Here is a 20,488-nt window from a genome sequence, read left to right as displayed (position 1 = left end):
ATTTCTCTCACATTCATTAATTAAAGCCATATCCACAAGGCCACTTTGGTATTAATGCAGAAATATGTGTCTTTAAGAAGTATTCTTTCCCTTGCAACATTAAATTACATTCACAAGATAAGGGCAGTTCTTTATATTATAATTCACTATTAGTAAAATGTAATTGCATTCTAAACATCTTAAAGACAATGCATTTGTGCCTGTTTAGGTATGGTATTTTTTCCCATCTGGTAAGAAAACTTTGGAAAAAAAGTCAGAGTATGTCAATGCATCATTTCTGAATACTAGACCACCTATCTTATTCGACTCTTCTAGGCAAAACATGCTAGGGAAAAAGGAGTTATAACACAAATGTCTTTGAGTCTTTAGTGACATTATATAGCGCAAGCATTTCAGTTTTGCCACCTACTGATTTTTAACTCATTCCTTATGTTAACTAATCTCGATAATCTGCTTTCTTATTCTACAGAACAGAAATATTAGAAAAGGAGTTGTGCTTCATAGAAGAAGCAGAAGCACGGACAGCACTGAAATATAATGAATGAGCTCCAGAAAGCAAGGGAGGAACATAGTATCTATAATTAATAGCTAATTTAAGAAGCCTACAATCTGGAATCAGTTAAGACAGAAGCAAACAGTTCCATGCACTGGGTAATCTCTGAATGTTCTACTATATACCATATGGAGCCTAGCTGCAGTTCAATAGCATGATTCTCCCAAATCAAGAGCACCTTTAATTATTTTCAGGATATTATATATAAATATATCTATATTATCCTGAAAATATTTATATATATTAATTTTAATGGATTTACATCTATAACTGTAAATCTTATAAAGTGTTGTATTTAAAATTGGAAATACTTATAGTGCAGATTAATCCTTACATCAATTCATTTCAAAAAGTAGTTTTGAATACCTACTATGTGTAAGGCTCTATGATACCATGGTGATCAAAGCATAAAAATATCACTGTCATCACAGTACTTACATTCTAGTGTGCAAGGGGGGGTGATAACGGACAATACAAATAATAAGCAAGTTAAAGTAGGTTACAGGATGATTAGAGCTACAGGAAAAAAAAGCCAAGTGCAATAGAGAGAAGAGATACACAGGTTGTTGTATTAAGAGGGTGGTCAAGTTAAGCATCATTGAGAGGCGACATCTGAGCAGTTGACCTGAAGAAGGTGAGAAATTTAGCTGCATGGTTATCTGGGGAAAGGCATTCTGAGGCAGAGAAAATTACTAGAGCAGGTTCCCAGTGCATTTGGCACCACTGCAGGTTTCTGAGCAGGGAAAGAACATGTGCCAGGTATGTTCAAAGAGCTTTCTACGTACTGACCCATTTAACTTCCAAACAATAGGTGCCATGCTTTATTCCTTTCTTATCAAAAAGAGGAAACTGAGTGCAGAGAGGTTAGGTAAATTGTCCAAGGTCACACAATTAGGAAGTGGTGGAATAGGGATCCAAGTACAGGCAGTCTAACTCCAGGTGAGCTCTTAATAACACACACACCCATACTCGTACACACAGGTTTGTAGAAGGAGCTGAAAGGTCAGAATAGGTTTGTTACTGATGTTCTATTTCTCATGGTTCATGTTTCATTTTTGCTCCAGTACGTTTTATTTGTCAACTTTTAGATAAAAGTTTATTTTTAAATAAAAAATGTTCAAATTGGTTGAAATCATCTAGAATTATTTTTGAAATAGTAGGCCCTATTTCAAAATTATTAATGCATAAAACATTATGCAGTCATATACAGGGGTAGAAATTTATTTCAAATAAACAAGCAGGATAAAACAAAACCACTCAGTGAAATGAGACAATATGCCCTAAGAAACTTTAATTAATCTACAGGGAAAAATTTTCTGGCTAAATATACAGGGTAAAGTATTCATTTAAGCTATTTATTTGAGAAGAACTTTGGGATGAGTAAGATGGCATCATAAATTATGATTTATGACACACCTCCAGCAAATGAAGATGAATGTGGCACTGGGATTGTTTTTTTCATGCATTAGCTATCTTGGCTCTCATACATAAAGACTATATTCCTTTCCTATCTATGTTATCACTAAGGGCTTCTGAACATGAACAATGCTCAAATATATCAATTGTTGCATATAATTTCATATAAATTCTAATTAATAGATTAATTCACATAGCAAATCTATGAAAATGTGATTAAGTATTAATGTCTGAAATATTTATATCTTCTAGAACATCACAAATTCTATTAAAATTAAGGAATAATTTTGAAATATCATTATCAAACCTTGCACAATTCTGACACATTTCTTTATACTCCTTCGACTTAGAGCTCCTTGATACTAAGGCTCGGTCACTGCTACGCCAGGGCCCTTGTCACCACTCTATCCTTAGTAGAAAATATTACACTTAGGACAGTGTCCCACAAACATTTATTCTATTAATTATTCAATCGTTAAAGTAATTAAATCCAATTCATCAGAAGAAAAGTTATCTGCAAGTCTATTTCAATCTTAAAGATATTGGTGAGGAGAATATTTTTCGATGGAAAATGATATGCCACTCCCAAAGATAGTATAAATTTACCATGGGTATGATATTTAGGTATATTTAAAAATACCCAACAGTGTCATAGCAGTCATGTATACCCAGCAGGCAAAATAGGGAAAGAAATAACACTCTTTTCCCCTCCCAAAAGAGTCTTCACAACTGAAAAATTTTGGACAAGGAACTCCACATGACGAAGTAGAAATAGAATGAGGTAAAGCAAATAATAAGTGATGGCCATCTCACTTTCAGAGTCAACAGGCTTTGTACAAAACCATTTCACTCCCATTATTTTTTCAGTTATTATTCTTGATTCTCATCCATTCGAACAGCTAACACAAAGCTGTAGAAAATATTATTTCTGGCAGTTTTCAAAATCTGAACTTTTGTGGGTGATTGATATCAATCACCCACAAAAAATAGATGTTTCCCTTTTCTCTCATTTTCTATTCTTAAGAAAATCCAAGGAACTTATGCTGAGAGAAATGTTTTTCACTTTGACTCTTGCACAATTTCACGTGACATCACAAAAATCCAAAATGAGCTCAAAGAACAGAAGCATATTTGCATTACCGAGGGATGAGAAATATCTCTGACCACTCCATTTACTTCACAGCATATTCTATCATGCTTTGTAAAACTAGGATTTAAAAATAATAATAATAACTCACTAATGGGTAAAAATCTGCCAAAATCAATTAAGTTTATATAGATAATCAAAGAAAGAAATATTGCTTAATATTAAATGAAAAACAGGGTCCACATCAGTGCTGGTTGAGAGAGATGAAAGAGAAGGGTCTTACTGATGAGTTTGGTGTCAAGTGTGGGGAGGTAATTTGTGAATGTATTTAAAAGGATTTTTACTTTAACTTTTTTAGTCAATTCTGATTACCATTAACAAACTTAAAGTAAACTAAGTATTACTATGTTTAAAGCCTGGCTTCTAGGATGGAAAAATTTAAATATTTACATTTGTTTGATATTATATATACATATTTTGTTTGTTTGCTTGTTTGTTTTGTTTTTAAATGATGATGAAGGATATTTTCACCCTGGAATTCCTTCCTCCTTAAGAAAAACAATGACAGTTATTTATGCAAGAGAGCTAACTATCTGCCATCTGGTTATTAAATAGCAATAAGTACAGTAGATTGCATGACACTTGTTAATTTCATCCTGTGATGGCCTTTATCATGTGTCAATGGTCATTCAATCAAGTGCCAATCTAGGTGTCCCTGTGAAGGTACTTTGTAGGTGTGGCTAAAGTTCATAAGCAGTTGACTTTAAATAAAGTAAGCTGTCCTAGATAAATTAGAGTACTTAGATCAAATTTAAACCTAGAACATTTAAAAAAGATTCAATCCGTTGAAACACTTTAAGGGAGAACTGAGGGAGGAAGAAATTCTGCCCATGTATAGCAGTTTAGGCTCGTGCAAAGAGTCCCAGCCTGCCCTTCCTGATGACCTGCTCTTGGGTATTAGACTTGCACAGCCAGTGCCCATAATCACTTAAACCAATGCTATGCAATAAATCTCTTAATGTATATATATATATACATTATATATATATATATATAACTGCCACTGATTCTATTTCTCTTGGTGAGCTCTGAATGATACATATGCAAAGAGGGAAAATGCAGTAATAGAAGTGGGAAGGAAGGACCCTACCCAAGCTGTGTCTACATGTACCAATTGACTCAAGTCAGACAAACAGATATACATATGTATATTAATATACACACTTACACCACAAACAGTATGTTCCCAAACACTCAAACCCTTTTGTTTCGCAGACCTGAACTTCTGACAGACTTAAGTGGGTTAATCAATCACAAGCATCAGCAAAAGATGGACTCAAAAGCACATTCTAAAAACTAATTTATAGAAGAGAGTAGTGACAGCACATTACTTTCACAAAGACATTTCATGCACTTTGATAGAGAACAACAATCAGTTTTGAAAACAAATTTTTCAACCTAAAAGGAGACAAATACTGCTTGTCCAACTAAAAAAAAAAATGGTTCTAACTTCTAAAATAGGAGTCAAAAAATCCTATCACACTGATACAGCTATAAAAAATGCAATTCTTCAGCGCCACAAACAGCAATTGGTTCACAAATTGAATCTAGTCAAACTAATATGAAAACTGTCCACTGTCTCCCTTCCTTACCTGGACTGCATGTCTTGCTGGGTTTTGGCCTGACTGGCTTCCACCTGAGGGGAAGTGTGGGTGACTCGGTGCTGGAGCTCCACCAAGGACTGGTAATACTGCTGCTGATGATGCTGCTGCTGCTTGTAGCGAGACAAACTGAAAAACAGCCCTAAAATGGCTTTTAAGTTTCCATTTCTTATTTCTGCATAGAATGGAAAATATAAAAACAGAACGATGTAAATTGAATTTTTTTCTTTTAAACAAATGAAATTCTAGAGGCAATGCTCTTAGCCTGAATCTATGCAGTTAAAATATGACTCGAGTGTCTCAGTCATGGATTTAAGCAAGCCTGAATTTCTGAAACTGTTACCATTTCCAAATAGCTTGGAATTTCAGAGAAAGGATGAAGAATGGGGAGAATAAAGCTCAGTCAAAAGAGAAGGTCTTTGCTCACCCTGAACTACATTTTTTTTTTTTTTTGGTCTAACTTTAGCTTTTTCTTAGAAATGGACAGGCTCTCTGTCTTGTAACCATTTGATAGCACTCTACGTGTCTCACCAATATGCACAGATGTTACCAACAGAGCAGCAGCTGTGCACTGGAGAAATAAAGCCACTTAATGTTATTTGTCCTGCATTTATAACTACTGTCAGTGTAGGTGGACCTCATAAGACCAACTGGATTTATAATTAGATATCCCAAAAGTATGCTATATTGTAGGTTTCAATTTTTGATGCCCAGATTCTTTTACTTTTAATTCATGCTACATACTAATATATTATAATGATCAGCTTACATGACTTTTGATAATACAATCTAGTAAATTTAGGTGGAAAACCTCATTCTAACACATGGGATGGGACCTCCAATAAGTTTTTCTAATAGTGGATAAAAACTTAAATGTACAAAGCAGGTTACAATTTTGCACTATGAAGTACTGCAAAAATTTATTAGGAAAAGGAAAAGGAGTGAAGTTGGAAGTCAGGCTATCCATGTTCTACAATCATATTTTAAATAAATCTTGCTGCTGGCAAGAAAATACAACATGTTGTGAGGGCAAGATTTTATATCCCCCATTTGGAGTTTAGGAATATTAATCAACTATCTGATTGCTTGCTCTCTAATTGTTTATCATGTCATTCAAACTGTGCAGTGGAATTACACATATAAAATAAGCTTCTGAGTTCAATTCTTTTCAAGACCTTTCTCAGTTCCCATAATATAGAAGAGTTGGCTTGGGAAAAAATTATTTTCTCCCGCAGAGTTGAATGGTAGTCTTTACAGTGTCTTAAAAATTTTATCATTTGGTTATGTATGTTGAATTATTGAGAACATCTTTTGTTTTGTTTTTTTTTATGCATGGACAGGCACCGGGTAATTGAACCCGGGTTTCCAGTATGGCAGGCAAGAATTCTGCCACTGAACCAGTCACAGTACCCTAGAAAATCATTTTTGAGCATTCATACATTTTAAGGGATAGATAAAAGGCAATAGGTTTACGTTTATATGGATGTCATGAGAGAAGGAAGAGACATAACACAAATAAATGAAAGCATTTCTAAACTGTCTTTACCAAGCAAAGTATTATCCTGGGGAATTGCATTCAAATTTAATTCTAATAGAACCATCACTTAAGTTTGAACCTAAGCTTTTCCACTGTTAAATGTATAACTTAATTATACATCCAAGTATATAAATATAAAAGTAAAAGAAATTTAAAAATAATAATAATAAATAAAAGAGATTTAAAATAAAAGAAAATTTAAATATGGAAGAAAATTTTGAGAAAATTAAATATTTCTACTAAATGACCATTACTTCAGAAGCCACACGCTGCCTCAGTTTCCAATGACATAAACATTTTAAAAACTTAGAATTTTCTAATATTTCTAATATCTGTAGGAAAAAGGCTCTCTAAACAAATTAACTCTAGTAGAAATATTTACCAACCTAAATTACCAGAATGTTTAATAGTACCTACTAGGAATTAATTTTGCCATATAATTAACATTCTAATTAAAAATGATTCTTTCTGATACATGTTCCAAAGGACTTGCTATTTCATTTCTTTTAGCATTTGGTTTTGTTAATAGTACTCGACAAATTTAGAAAGCTTCCTTAAAAAGAATATTAAAATTCAAATTTCTCACTTACTAGGAGTAGTTGTATCATCGATAATCCACCTTAGCAAAAAATGTGTCTTATTATGTTTTTACGAATATGAAATTTAAGATCTGGAATGATAAATGATTAGACAGGTGGAAGGAATGATAGGTGAACAGAATGACAGATGATGGAAGGAGAGGGAAACAGATCGGTTTTCTTCAATATGATAAAGCTTGTCTAATGTTTGGCAGGTTTTACAGACTTTTGTTACTTTCCTATGTGGAAGAAAGTTTTAGAAAAAAATATAAATGCCACAGTTAATTCAGTCTTTTTCTACCTTGCTACATTTCACTTTAATGATGACCTTTCAAAATGTTAATGATTGATATGCTTTACATATAACTGTTATGAATATTGTTAGTGCTAATGTAAGAACTCATGATGACATTTAAAATTTCCAAATATTTTGACTATCATTATCAATCTGATTATATTAGGGGAATGTTATTAAATAATAACTCTAATAACTATTAAAGTTTAAACATTAATTACATATTTTACCAAAATCTATGTCCATCTAGCACCCAGCATTTATCTGCCTATTACTTAAGATTCTAAAAATACTATGCATTAGTAATAGCATGAAAATGTTCTGTTGCTCCTCCACTCCCCATATATTGATCACAGAAACAACAACTCTAGCAAAATATAGAACAAAACCAGTCATTACAACATATGCTAATAAGTATTATTTTTACGTATCTGTTATTTTAGAAACTTTACCAATTTCCTTTATCATGTTAGGGAGCTGTACATTCTAACCCTATATTGCTTACATTAGGAAACATGTTTTTAAAACATTGATTTATTTGTGACAATTGTGCTTTTTCTTACCTTCAGCAGACAGACCTTGGACATTTACTCCTCTGGCTGCTAGAAAACTAAGGCAAACATCAACATTTTCAATCTGCAACATGAAAAGCAGTAAAAAAGCAATTCAGAGAGATATTTTAAAATAAAGAAAGAATCTAAAATGAAACTAGAAATAAACATGAGAAAAGATAAAGAAAGAATGAATTCTTTACATTCATTACATACTAGAGATCTTTACTAGAGTTTAAGTAGAATTTTTTTTGACTAATTGCAGAATGAATATAAAGCTTTCATTGTCCAGTTTGGTACTTACAAACAATTCATAAAGGCCTGATCAAGAATGGCATTGTGGCATATCAGCTACCCACCTACTTAACATAAAACTGGATGTTCTATATTACAAATAAGTTCCAATGAAAGCATCCACACAAGATGAGACTTGCATGTGTTTCTTACAATGTTAGGATGTGGGTCACAGAGATTCAACCAATAACATTTGACAAACATGCCTAAAGATAGATGCGATAGAAAATTAAGTGATACGACATCAACTAAATTAAGCATATTTTTTCCTAAATCATAGAAAATTTAAACGTTTATGCATGTTTCTGTACTTTGAATAATCCTCTGATTAAATTTAGGCATTACCTCTGCGATTTAAAAGAATGAATACCTATGGGTTTTGAATAATTTGTTTCAATATATTATTAACAGGAGGTAACATTTGGGGTAAGAAAGAAAAAAAAAAACCACAATGACTGAGATATTAATTCACTGGTTTTATCTCAATATTTCTCATGGTATTATATAGCTAATTTTTACAGAGAAGACTAGAAAGGTCCAGTTCTTTCTAAGTCATCCGCCTTTTATTTTGTTGTTGTTTTTTTTTAAAGCCAGTCAAATTTAGCAGTGGGGGGTTATATACAAACTTTAGTGACACTAACGTTAATAAGTTCTGATAACCCACTACCATCAGATCAGCCATCCCCCTGGGTTTTATTCACATTCCACAAATCTTGAAATTCTAAAGTAAATAGGAGATTTAAAGTGAATAACTTGGCAAGATATTATTTTCTGTCTTATTAAATTCTTATCAAAAGCAATGCATCAGGACACAAAAAGTTCTGCCAATGTCCTTTCTTGCTTAGTTTCACAGCGAGGTCAAAAATGTCTCCTAAAGAAAATAAAAACAGAGATTCTAGACTCTTTCCATATAAAACACAAAACGTTTACATTCCTCTTTAAATGTAATTTTGCACAAAAATTCAAGTAATAAAAGCCAATGAGATGCTCTTTTCTTTAAAATTACCACAGCCAAGGTACACACATTTTCTTTGGGGAAAAAAAAAGGATTTTTTATTGATTCACTTCAAGGTCAGTTTTACTGGAATTATTATTTCAAAAAAATATATACCTGAAGATGTTGAATATAACCTGACCTAATGAAGCTTGTTCTATCTACGTTTGGTGCTAATATGCATATCCAATTCTTTCCTTTCTTCACATTTTAATCTACTATGAGAAATGAGACTTGACAGGAAGAAAGGAAGGATGGAAGGAAGAGAAGAAAGATAGGAGGAAATATAAACATTTTCTTGTTTCATCGTAAGGGCTGCTCTATAAAATATTCATCTTTAATTCTACGAAGATCTTGACAAAATTCCACATGCCTGTTTTGTGAAAACAAGTTACTTTTCTGCTGCACTAGTTCTGAAAATAAACAATCAAAACCATATTCCTCACTTACATGATCAAACTGTTTTGAGAAGCTATTTGTGAGCGGATATTAATGTGCTTAGAATGTATGTAGTTTATCTTTGCTAAGGCTATTGATAAGCTAAACATAAGCTTTTTAAGCAGATTCAGTGGAATAGATGAGTACTCAATTTATTTTATAACATTGGTTTGCCACAAAGCAAAAGGAGGATATAAACTTTTGTCTTAAGGATTTGAAATTAATAATCTTCATTCCCTTAAAAAGCAGATTTGAGGTCTGTGGGGTCAATTGGATGACCTACTGTATCCATACTTGGTGAATGGCAGCAGAAGTTTCAAAGGGATAAGCTCCACAGTGCTCTTTTAAATTTATCTTTTAAGGTATGTTAAAAGTAAATAAAAGAAGAAACAAATAATTAATATGGTCTAGTATTAAGAATGGGAATTGGACTTGAATATCAAAAATGTTTACAATAATAGTCCTGATGCTATTAGTTTCATAGCAATTATATGCCTTTTATAAAAAGAAGATGATTTCTGATACAAACATATAATTTATTACAAAATGTTAGCAGACTGGTTTTGCCTTTAATTTTTATAACACAGGTAACTTAAATTTGTCTAAATTTATTATACAGTAGTTTAGTTTACTGGAAGATCTGGAAAAGGGTGATAAGTATAGCCTGCAGTTAAGTTTGGTATGGTAACTTTTTACATTATCATTTAACCAGCATATAAAATAAACTTATATCTAGATTGTATATTATAGATACAACTCTCTCAACATACACAATAAATTGGGAAGGAAAAATAAAAGGGCCCTAATAGAGGAAAGAGAAGTGACCGAAAATATACTTTTTATTTCTTTCATATCTATTTATTAGGAACATCAACCTTTTATAATATTCCCTTGTAGTTATTCATTATGAATACCAACAATTTTAGATAATTAATACAGTTCTCTATTATTTACTACATTAAAGTAATATCAACAGAATAAGTACCTGCATACATAGTTTTCAAATTACTATTAAATGCCAATTTATTAAAGTTTGCCTATTTATTCAACACTATATCCTTGTTCATTGGTCCAAATTATTTTTCTTATAGTGCAACAGCATAAAAATAGTATCATTATATCTTAAGTATATATATTAGGTATTTTTCCTACCAATTCCAAAGTCTTTCTATAAATTCAATCATGATTGTTAGTACTATGTAACTTTTTATTTTTCGGCACAACAGAAAGTTTCAGTTAAAAACTATGATAACAAATTGGTATTGATAAATCTTTTTAAATGTGTTTATATGGTTAGTCTCCTCAACAGAGGTTCACATTAAAATAAGTTGAGAGTACTTTTTCACTGTATAATAATATACTTTAATGATCATTTTTTATTTCAACAAATTTTAGAGATTAGTTTCTCATTATTCCTGTTTTATTAAAATAGATTATCCTTAAACATTTCCTGTGTTTATAATTGTTTTAATCACCATTCTTTTTGCCATTTACACCACAATTCTTTAAACTATAAACCTGGAAACACTTTTGATAACTTAGAAACAAATGAAAGTGATTTTGTTATCAAATTGATATGTCATTGAAGCCAGTTTTACTTTTACTCAATATTGATTTGAGTAATTTATCAAACTATCAAAATTCCCATAATGTTTTAGCATCTAATAATGTGTCAAATTTTAATTGGAATAACCCTTTCTATACCATAATATAGTGTTTTCTAAAATTTTGACTGTGAACGATAGCAAGAGATACATTGGACAGCAAAACCCAGCATACATAGCCATAACTATAATGGTGAAAAAAAGTTTCATGGAAAAATATCTACCCTTACTACATTTGGATCACTATGATGTTTTCTACTCCATAGTGCTGTCTTCTGTTTAATCTATTAAAATGCTGATTAAAACCCACTAGACAGATTTCAGGATATGTTCATTGGTGGCAATCCACAATTTGAAAAACAGTGCACCTAAAAACAGCATTTTCACATCTCCAGTGACACTTTTAGGCGTGTCTATATTCAGTGGCTAATAAAAAGTGGATTCATGATCAGAAACAAGGTTCCTGCAAGGATTTAACTAAAGCAGTTAACTGACATACAGAAAACAATGTTCAAAATACATATATGGCCCTATGTCTAAAATTTAAAAAGGAATTTTACCTATCAGGTTGTAATCTACATAGACACACAAATTATTTTTAAAAGGAAGACAAATGAGTCAAAATTTAAGTCAATCCTTAACAGCAACCAGGTATTTGACCAAATTAAACAACCATTTCATATTACTGAGTTATTGGACAAAATTGATCATTTCCTAGCAGCTTTCTCCTTACTCCCTTTATTTGGTTTGTAGGCTTATAGGAATATTTGTTGAGCTTTCATAGATATATTTATTTGTTTATTCAAGCATAATTATGATTTTTTGAAGGTAAGGGTTTTGGAGACTTCAAATCACAGGGAGATAGCAACTTATATATATATATATATATTTAGTCATACAGTACTATTTTATCTGATAGTTGCTTACTACATACTTGAGGAAGAATGCAGGGAAAAGGCCTTGGTGGCCAATCAGTCCTTTTATTTATGGAAGACAATGAGAGAGAGAGAGAAAGAAAAAAAAACAAAACAAAACTAGAGATCAGTGAATTCAGAGACTGCCTTTTGGATTTTCTCCGGGATCTTTAAAAAATATACTAATACTCCCCCGTGCCTGACACCAGACCATACCAATCGGGCATTCTGGGGCTGGCCATCAAAATGTTTTAAAATTTTAACTCCTAGTTTCAGGACAACCTCCTCTTTACAGATGAGGCAACCTCCAGAGCAGGTCTAACACAAAGATGAGTAAAAGAAGCCAGGCAAAAGAATGCATACCATATGATACGTAATTTATAGAAAACTCAAGATCAGCAAAATGAAACAATGAGAACAGAAGTCTGAACAGCGGTCCGCTTCGAAGGAATAAAGCCTGGAAAGGGGCACAAGAGAAAGCGGTGTGCCGGAAATGCCTTTTATTTTGATCTGCACGGTGAATATACAGGTATATACATATATTAAAATAATTCAACTGCATACTTATGATTACAGCACTTTATTCATTTTCCATGTATATTTTGCCTCCATTTCTGTTTCAGTACTTTATATACACTTCTATGAATGTATTACTTCCATTGAAAAAAGTTGAGCTGTTGCTTTGTTGAGAATAGACTGTTGCAGCTTATTAGGTTGCTGTTGCAAATAATCGGTGTGAAAGGTGAGGGTTTATTGACCAGGCTAGTCGCAGCGAAGATGGCGTGAAGTGGTCAGATTTTGGATATATTTTGAAGGAATCTCAGGGGTAGATATGGCATAGGAGAAAAAGAGAGGAGTCAAAGTTGACTCCAAGGTTTTTGGCCTCAGCAAGTGGAAGGATGACATCTCTGTCATCCTGAGATGGAAAATGAAGGGGACGGAAACAGGGAGTTTATTCTTGGACATACTTGACTCATCTCTTAGACACCCAAATGGTGATACTGAGTAGGCAGTTGGACACAGAAATCTGAAGTTCAGTTGAGAGGTCTGGGATGGAGATCTAAATTTGAGAATCATCCTCATATAGAAGGTATTTAAAGCCATGAGTGTGGATTAAACCAACAGGGGAGTGTAGACATAAAAAAGAACAAACCCTGATCCCTAGGAGATTATTATTAGAAAGAAGAGGAAAAGCAATAGAAGAGACTGAGTAAAAACAACCAGAGAGAAGGGGAGGAATATCAGAAAAGAATATGTAAATCACTTAGTACAATATTCTGCACACAATAAGAACTCATAAAGCAGTTAGCAATGATTATTATTATAGTCTTTAATATTAGTAGGGCGACTCATTTATAGTCACTCACAGCCTCTTTGCTTTTCGGCAATGCACCAACTTCCCTGCGAGTCATTTCTATTGTATTAAATCTATTTCCCGATTCTTTTATCCAGTGATTTCTATACTTCTCTACATTTTAGAATCACCTGAGCTTTTTTTTTTTAAAGTTTTCTTTGTTTGTTTGCTTGTTTTGCATTAACAGGCCCCAGGAATCGAGCCTCAGGATAGCAGGTGAGAACTCTGCCTGCTGATCCATCGTGACCCACCCTCACCTGAGCTTTTCAGAATGCAGATGTCTGGTTCAAACTTTTATCAGTTAAGTCAGAAGGTCTATAGGCAGGAGCTACTTATCAGGATTTTTGAGCCACTTAGTAGAACTTTTCGCGAATCTCCTGTTGATTCCAGTGTACAGCAAAGTTCGGCATCAACAGCTTCGATATTTTCTTTCAAAGAAAGTAACTGCATATAATTTCAGATTATCCCCATTTGTACGAAGGAGTTTCACTGTTCAGACTGTAGCAACACATTGTCTTTTGCTTATTTCGGCCATACTGGACCATATAGTTCAGTAATTATGTAGTTTATCCTTGGAATAGTATATGTACACACATTTACACATACACACATACTTATATGGATATAGTGATACAAACAAATTCATTAAGTTCTGTGAGCCCCACGTTTCTCATTTTGGCTCAGGTAATATTCACATCTCTAGCTGATGGACAGTCGCTCCCAGGACATTTTCTTCCCTATTCTGATGTCATGCATAATGTCTTGGGTCCTTTCTTCTATTCGTGATTCACATTTTCTTGGTATGAAACCTTGTTTTTGTCTCTTTTTCATGCTAATTTAAGCACAGCTGTGTAACTATAAAAATATTGACTACAAAATGACAATGAAACCAAAAGGGTCTAAGTTCTAGATCCAGTTACTACTCAGAAGGATCAAACATACGGGGACACTGAGCCTTAAAGCTTTGGGGTTCAATCAAAATGCTTAAAGTTATCACAGTGGCCTAAAAAACAGTTTTGTTAGAATAACAAGGTGAGCTTCTGCATGTTTTCTCGATAGAAGAAATTAACAAGTTCAGTAGAAGTTGGTTCACATTTTTAGACCTGAAAATTTCTCTCTGTATAATTAAGAGTGGTATCTTGACACATCTCTATTTAACATTTTTATGTTCTCTAAAGTAAATCTATTCATTTGTTCATTCATTGAACATGCATTAAATTTACCTTGTACCTGGAACTGTGCCTAGTTCTGCAGATATAAATTTCAAGGCTTAGCCACTATCCTCATATTTCCTAAAAAGGCAATGACTTATATCCAATATTTTCAATACTCCTGTGAAAAATTGACATCCATTTTTCAAAACAGAAATGTCTTTGTCTAATTTTATAGTTGTACCTTTACCTGTATGAACTTGTTAAATATGAACATATCTAATTGCTAGATTACAGATTGGGTTTCGAATGAGAAAGGAAGAGCATTCATTATCTGTATTTTCATTAATTAATTTCATTAATTTTCATTATCTGTTCAAACATTTTTGCACTAAAATGTGTTCTCAACAAATCAAACACATAACGGGCATTGAGAATATTTGCATTTATTCATTTCAGTGTTGAATAAATTATTCAGAAAGAAATGTAGGATTTCTTTAGTATAGGTCTTTGTTGAATTCATATGCTTTAAACTTCATGTTTTATGCTAACCCTACTCAGCATTTTTATTATAAAACTGATATGACTTATGTTGGGACATGTAACTGTGGGTATCTTTCACAGTATTAACAGAGCTATAGCTTGTCTATTCACAGGTTTCTTTCACTTTTATTTATAAATATCTAATGGAAATTACATTTAGGTACTGCATATCTGCCTATGATTAATATCAACCTGATTGAAGTGATTAAACTTAAGCCATGGCACAAACACTTCACATTGAGTGAGCAATTCATTTAGCAACTACTGGCTTTATTATGGGCAAAAAGAGCCCTGCTGGACGGTGAAAGGATGCAAAAATGAATTGCAAAGTCTTTGCCTTTGTAAGCTTGTAAAATAGCTAAGGAGATAGAAGAGATTCATAAATTGCCATAACATGAGGCATAATACAACATATTTCAAAAGGGAATGATAAACAATGGCCTCTGGCAGTAAATAAAGTGGAGTTATAACATTTCACTAAAATCTGAGGGAATATCATAGAAGTGCCATTTAGACTCAAAGGCAAAGCCAGATTTTGATAAGTTTAGACAAACACTGGAAGGAGGAGTGGGACATGCCAACTAGAGAAGCCATGGGCAAATTTCCCCAAAAGGATGCTTGAGCATAGATTATGCCAGTTCTTACTTTCTGCAATTATGCTCTTACAGCTGATTTTCATTGGCTGGGATTAAAAAGACCCTGTGCCCTTGGATTCTAAAACGGCTGTAAAATAAAAAATTAAATAATTGTAAACCAGGTGCAAGCATATAATTTCAAAGACTAATTTCTATCTACAGAAGAAATGCAACCTGTTTAGGACATGCCTGAAGCACTAGAAACTGCTATTATGAATCAGACAGGGAGAATGTCAAGAAGAATATAAGCCACTCTTGACTTTGGCTATCTCTGGATGGTGAATTCCGACTGGCTATTTTTGTAACTTGTGTTATTTTTAATTAATGATTCTTCCTAATTCTATGATAAACTTCTATTTGTAATGTCATTATACAAATTAATTAAATAAATAAATGTGATAACAACACCAAAAAGGCAAGATGGCTTGGATTGGGCAAATCCTAATCCTAGCACAGAATTCAAATCATTAAATATATTTTAATCCAAGATTTTTAAACAGAGATGTATGCTTGTGAAAAATTAAAGTAAAATGCAGTAGTGTTCTATTTTGACTAAAATTCTTACCATGTTTGCTTTCTTTTATTCACTTAACAAATCTTTGTTCACCAAGACATTTCCCATCCTTTATATACATATAGTTTTATAGGAGAGAGTGAGATAATTCAAACATAAATGCAATGAAAGTTATGATCAGAGAAGCACAGACTCTTGGAGAGGCACATAGAGGCCAAGGGACTAGGAAAGGAAAAAGTCTTTAGTTACTAAGACTTATTTATTTAGCACAGTTATAAAATATCATCTTCTGAATTTGCCATCACTATACCATTTTATAATGAGAAAGCTGTTCTCCGAATATTGAATTGACTTGCCCAAGGACACACAGAGAAAATGCCAACACCAAAGACATGGCTTTAACCCCCACATTTTGCTGTTTAATGGAAAGCTTGACCTACGTCCACGAAAGTTTAGGATTAGCTAGGTAAGGGGATATGTTGTGTGGTGAACCCAAGGAAGGAGATTATGAGAACCAGACATGGTTGAGAGAGAGCATAGGTTAAAGGGCTTGCAAAGAGTTCAGAACAGCTAGGGAAGTTCAGAGTTGAAGCTCAGTTAGATCTTTTCTCCACAATGTCTTATTTATCAATGAGAAAATTAGCTACTCCAAAGTCTGGTAATCTTTGAATTGGTTTGAAGAACCTGTGTAGGAGGAGAAATCAGACAGAAATGTCTCCAGGAACAAGATTCTTCAAGTCTAGAGACAGGTGGGAACAGGAAGTGAGGCTGCAGAGATAAGCAGGAGCTAGAAAAGGAACACTTTTCATATCATGGTGAGTGTGCTGGTTTGAAAGGAAGTATGTCCCCTAGAAAAGCCATGTTTTAATCAAAATCCCATTTCATAAAGGTAGAATAATCCTTATTCAGTACTGTATGTTTGAAACTGTAATCAGATCATCTCCCTGGATGATGTGATTTAGTCAAGAGTGATTGTTAAACTGGATTAGGTGATGACATGTCTCCACCCGTTTGGTGAGTCTTGATTGGTTTATTGGCATCCTATAAAAGAGGAAACCTTTTGGAGAGTGGGAGATTCAGAGAGAGCAGAGAACGCTGCAGCACCACGAAGCAGAGAGTCCACGAGCCAGTGACCTTTGGAGATGAAGAAGGAAAATGCCTCCTGAGGAGCTTCATGAAACAGGAAGCCAGGAGAGAAAGCTAGCAGATGACGCCGTGTTCACCATGTGCCCTTCCAGATGAGAGAGGAACCCTGACTGTGTTCACCATGTGACTTTCCAGATGAGAGAGAAACTTTCTGATTGTGTTCGCCATGTGCCTTCTCACTTGAGAGAGAAACCCTGAACTTCTTTGGCCATCTTGAACCAAGGTATCTTTCCCTGGATGGATGCCTTTGATTGGACATTTCTATAGACTTGCTTTACCTGGGACATTTTCTCAGCCTTAGAACTGTAAACTAGCACCTTATTAAATTCCCCTTTTCGAAAGTCATTCTGTTTCTGGTATATTGCATTCTAGCAGCTAGCAAACTAGAACAGTGAGGGTCTGGGCTTGACCATAAAGCTCAGAGAACCAATGACATGTTTGTTTTAAGCATAAGAAAGAAATCATCAGTGTTGCATTTCATATGATGACACAGTATATATTTATTGATGGATACTAGTAAAAACTTCACAAACCAATTTTCGTCCAAATTATCTGCAATGATCTCTGATTTCAGAAATTCTATTTTAGTCTATCTCATTTTAAAAACGCCAGTTGCAACACACTAACTTCATAAAACTCTCAGAGTACAAGAAGCAGTTTGAAAAACCCTGCATTACATGTGAGCAATGGAAGTAAGGATAATAGTCTAAAAGGTACTTCTCAATTTTCTTCTCCATCTAACAACCTAGCACCAGAAGGAATTTCATATGGAGTTTTAAGCAAGTGTGATATTTACCCTATATGCAAACCGTACTTTTACTTTACAATAAACCCTAGTGAAGTTGATATAGTTTTTTTTCCATGCAATAGATGCTCACAGAAATAACATAATACTTACAAATTTAGACAAAGCTAATAAATAATAGAGCCATTTCAAACTCAAGCCTGCCAGGCAAGGAATGACTTGTCCCCTAGATCTTCCACAGGGAGTATGGCCCTGCCAATACCTTGATTTTGTCCCAGTGATATTGATTTGAGACACACAGCTTCCAAAACTGCAAGAAAATAAACTGCTCTTGTTTTAAGCTGCCGAATTTAAGCAGCCACAGAAAACTAATATATATTTTGGAAGTAGGGTGGTGCAGTAACAAATATCCCAAAATGTGGAAGTGGTTTTGGAATTGAGTAATGGATAGAGGGTAGAACTTTGAGAAGCATAGGAGAATAAGCTAAGATTGCCTCGAAGAGACTCCTGGTAAAAATATGGATGTTAAAGACACTACCAGTGAGGGAGGAAATGAGGAGCGAATATGTATATCATCATAACAGATTGTTGGTAGAAATAAGAACTTCAAAGGTGCTTTGAGTGAAGGCTCAGAAAGAAACGAGGAGCATGTTATTGGAAATTGGAGGAAAGTAAATCCTTTCATACAGCGGTAGAAACCTTAGCTGAATTTGTCATAAAATTGTGTGGAAAGCAGAATTTGTGAGTGATGAATTTGAATATTTTACTGCTAAAGTTGTGGCCTGATTCCTTCTTGCTGTTTATAGTAAAATATGAACAGAAAGAGATAAATTGAAGAAAAACTATTAAGTGAAAAGAAAATGGGATGTGATGGTTTGAGAAATGCTCAATCTATATAGATGAAGCAAACATGAAAATTAGGAGATTCACTGTGGGAAAAGTATGCTCTGGAAATAAGACTAAATTTGGCTGGACACATTTTTTTAACGCTGAGGAAATAAGGCATGTGACTTTCATAGAACCCCTCAGTCATCTCGGGTGAAGCCAGGAATAGAAACGGGCTATCCAAGAAGAAAGTGTGCAAGACCCTCTTGTCTTATGGCATGAATCCTATGACACAGATGGGAGAGTCTTAAGACTTTTCACAATGTTATACCAGCAGAAACTGCCTGCTTAGACTAAAAGGGGCAGCCAGTAGAAGAAATGAAGAAAGGTTGTCAGAGACTCAAAAATTCTATAGGGAAGAAAAAGTCTGATTAAATTACTCAACTGCAAACATGTGCTACCCTTCAAGGGAAAAAGAAAAAAGAAAAAAGGAATCACTTCAAGTTCAGAGCCTTGATCCCATAGGATAGAGCTGTGGGCACAGAGGCCAGAGCTGCAAGAGAGGAGAATATTCCAGTCTTGACATCGAATAGAATTTACCCTAGTGATATTAAAACAGCTTGGGACCATGACTCCTTCCATTTTCTCCCTTTTGGTACTATACTATATTTGATACTATAACTAGTATCCTATGCTTTCCCCTAAAGGGAATGTTGTAAGCAGATAACTTGCTTTCTAGTTTCACAGGTGCACAGATGAAGAAGAACTTTGCCTTAGGATGGATCATCCTCAGTTTCACCCATACCTGGATGAAGTAATTCAGATAATGAGATTTCAGACCTTTGAGCTGATGAATTTTAGATGAGATTTTAGGCTTTGTGTTGCTGCTATAATGGGTTAAGGCTTTTGGTGGTGTTGGGAGGGGACGAATGTATTTTACATGTGGATCAGATGTGGGTCTTTGGGGATTAGAGAACAGACTGTGATAGGCAAAATAATGCTCCTCCTTCACACACCCTCCACCCCACAGAAGAAAGCTATCTCCATCTTAATCACTGGAATCTGAGAAAGTTATTTGTATGGCAAAAATGAGTCCTTGTGGATGTTATTTAGTAAGGACTTTAAGATGGGAAGACTACCTGGTGAGATCCAAATGCAACGACATATATCATTATAAAAGGGAGAAGAGGGGAAGGAAATGTAACCATGGAGGCAGATATTGGAGTGATGTATTCATGAGTCAACGAACGCCAGCGGACACCAGGAACTGGAAGAGGCAAAGAGTGAATTCTCTCTAGAACTTCTACAGTGAGATTGGTCTTTCGATACCTTGATTCCAGTCTCATTATACTGATTTGAGGTTTCTGGCCTCCAGCCAGAGAATAACTTTCTTTTGTTTTAACCCATCAAGTTTTTGGTAATTATGTTACAGCAACCACGGGAAACTAAGACAAGGACATGCTCAGTAAGGCAGGAGACATCTCTAGCAAGTTGCAGATATCCTGGCCTTGGACTCTAAGGCTTTGATGGGCTAAGTCTTGGGTAGGTGCTGAAAAGCACCTTAATTAGTGCCATTCAGCACCTACCCAACTACAATGCTAACGTCATTACAATGCTAACGCTCCCAGGATTCCCTCTCTCTTAAGTTTGTAG

At 34.1% G+C, this 20,488-nt stretch overlaps 1 protein-coding gene across 4 annotated transcripts in view; it reads right to left on the bottom strand.

Moving 5' to 3' along the window:
* NAV3 (neuron navigator 3) overlaps window positions 1-20,488 on the bottom strand; it is a 622,569-nt gene that overhangs the window by 242,922 nt on the left and 359,159 nt on the right. For all 4 annotated transcript variants that reach the window (XM_077111502.1, XM_077111504.1, XM_077111501.1 and 1 more), the window contains exons 4-5: window positions 7,691-7,763; window positions 4,709-4,892 (exon numbers count right to left, since the gene is read on the bottom strand). In XM_077111502.1, the coding sequence (XP_076967617.1) occupies window positions 4,709-4,892; window positions 7,691-7,763 (257 nt within the window). The remainder of the gene's footprint in view (window positions 1-4,708; window positions 4,893-7,690; window positions 7,764-20,488) is intronic.

This window comes from Tamandua tetradactyla, chromosome 7, assembly GCF_023851605.1.
Source record: "Tamandua tetradactyla isolate mTamTet1 chromosome 7, mTamTet1.pri, whole genome shotgun sequence".
Lineage (NCBI taxonomy): Eukaryota > Metazoa > Chordata > Mammalia > Pilosa > Myrmecophagidae > Tamandua > Tamandua tetradactyla.
This window is presented reverse-complemented; position numbering and strand designations above follow the sequence as displayed.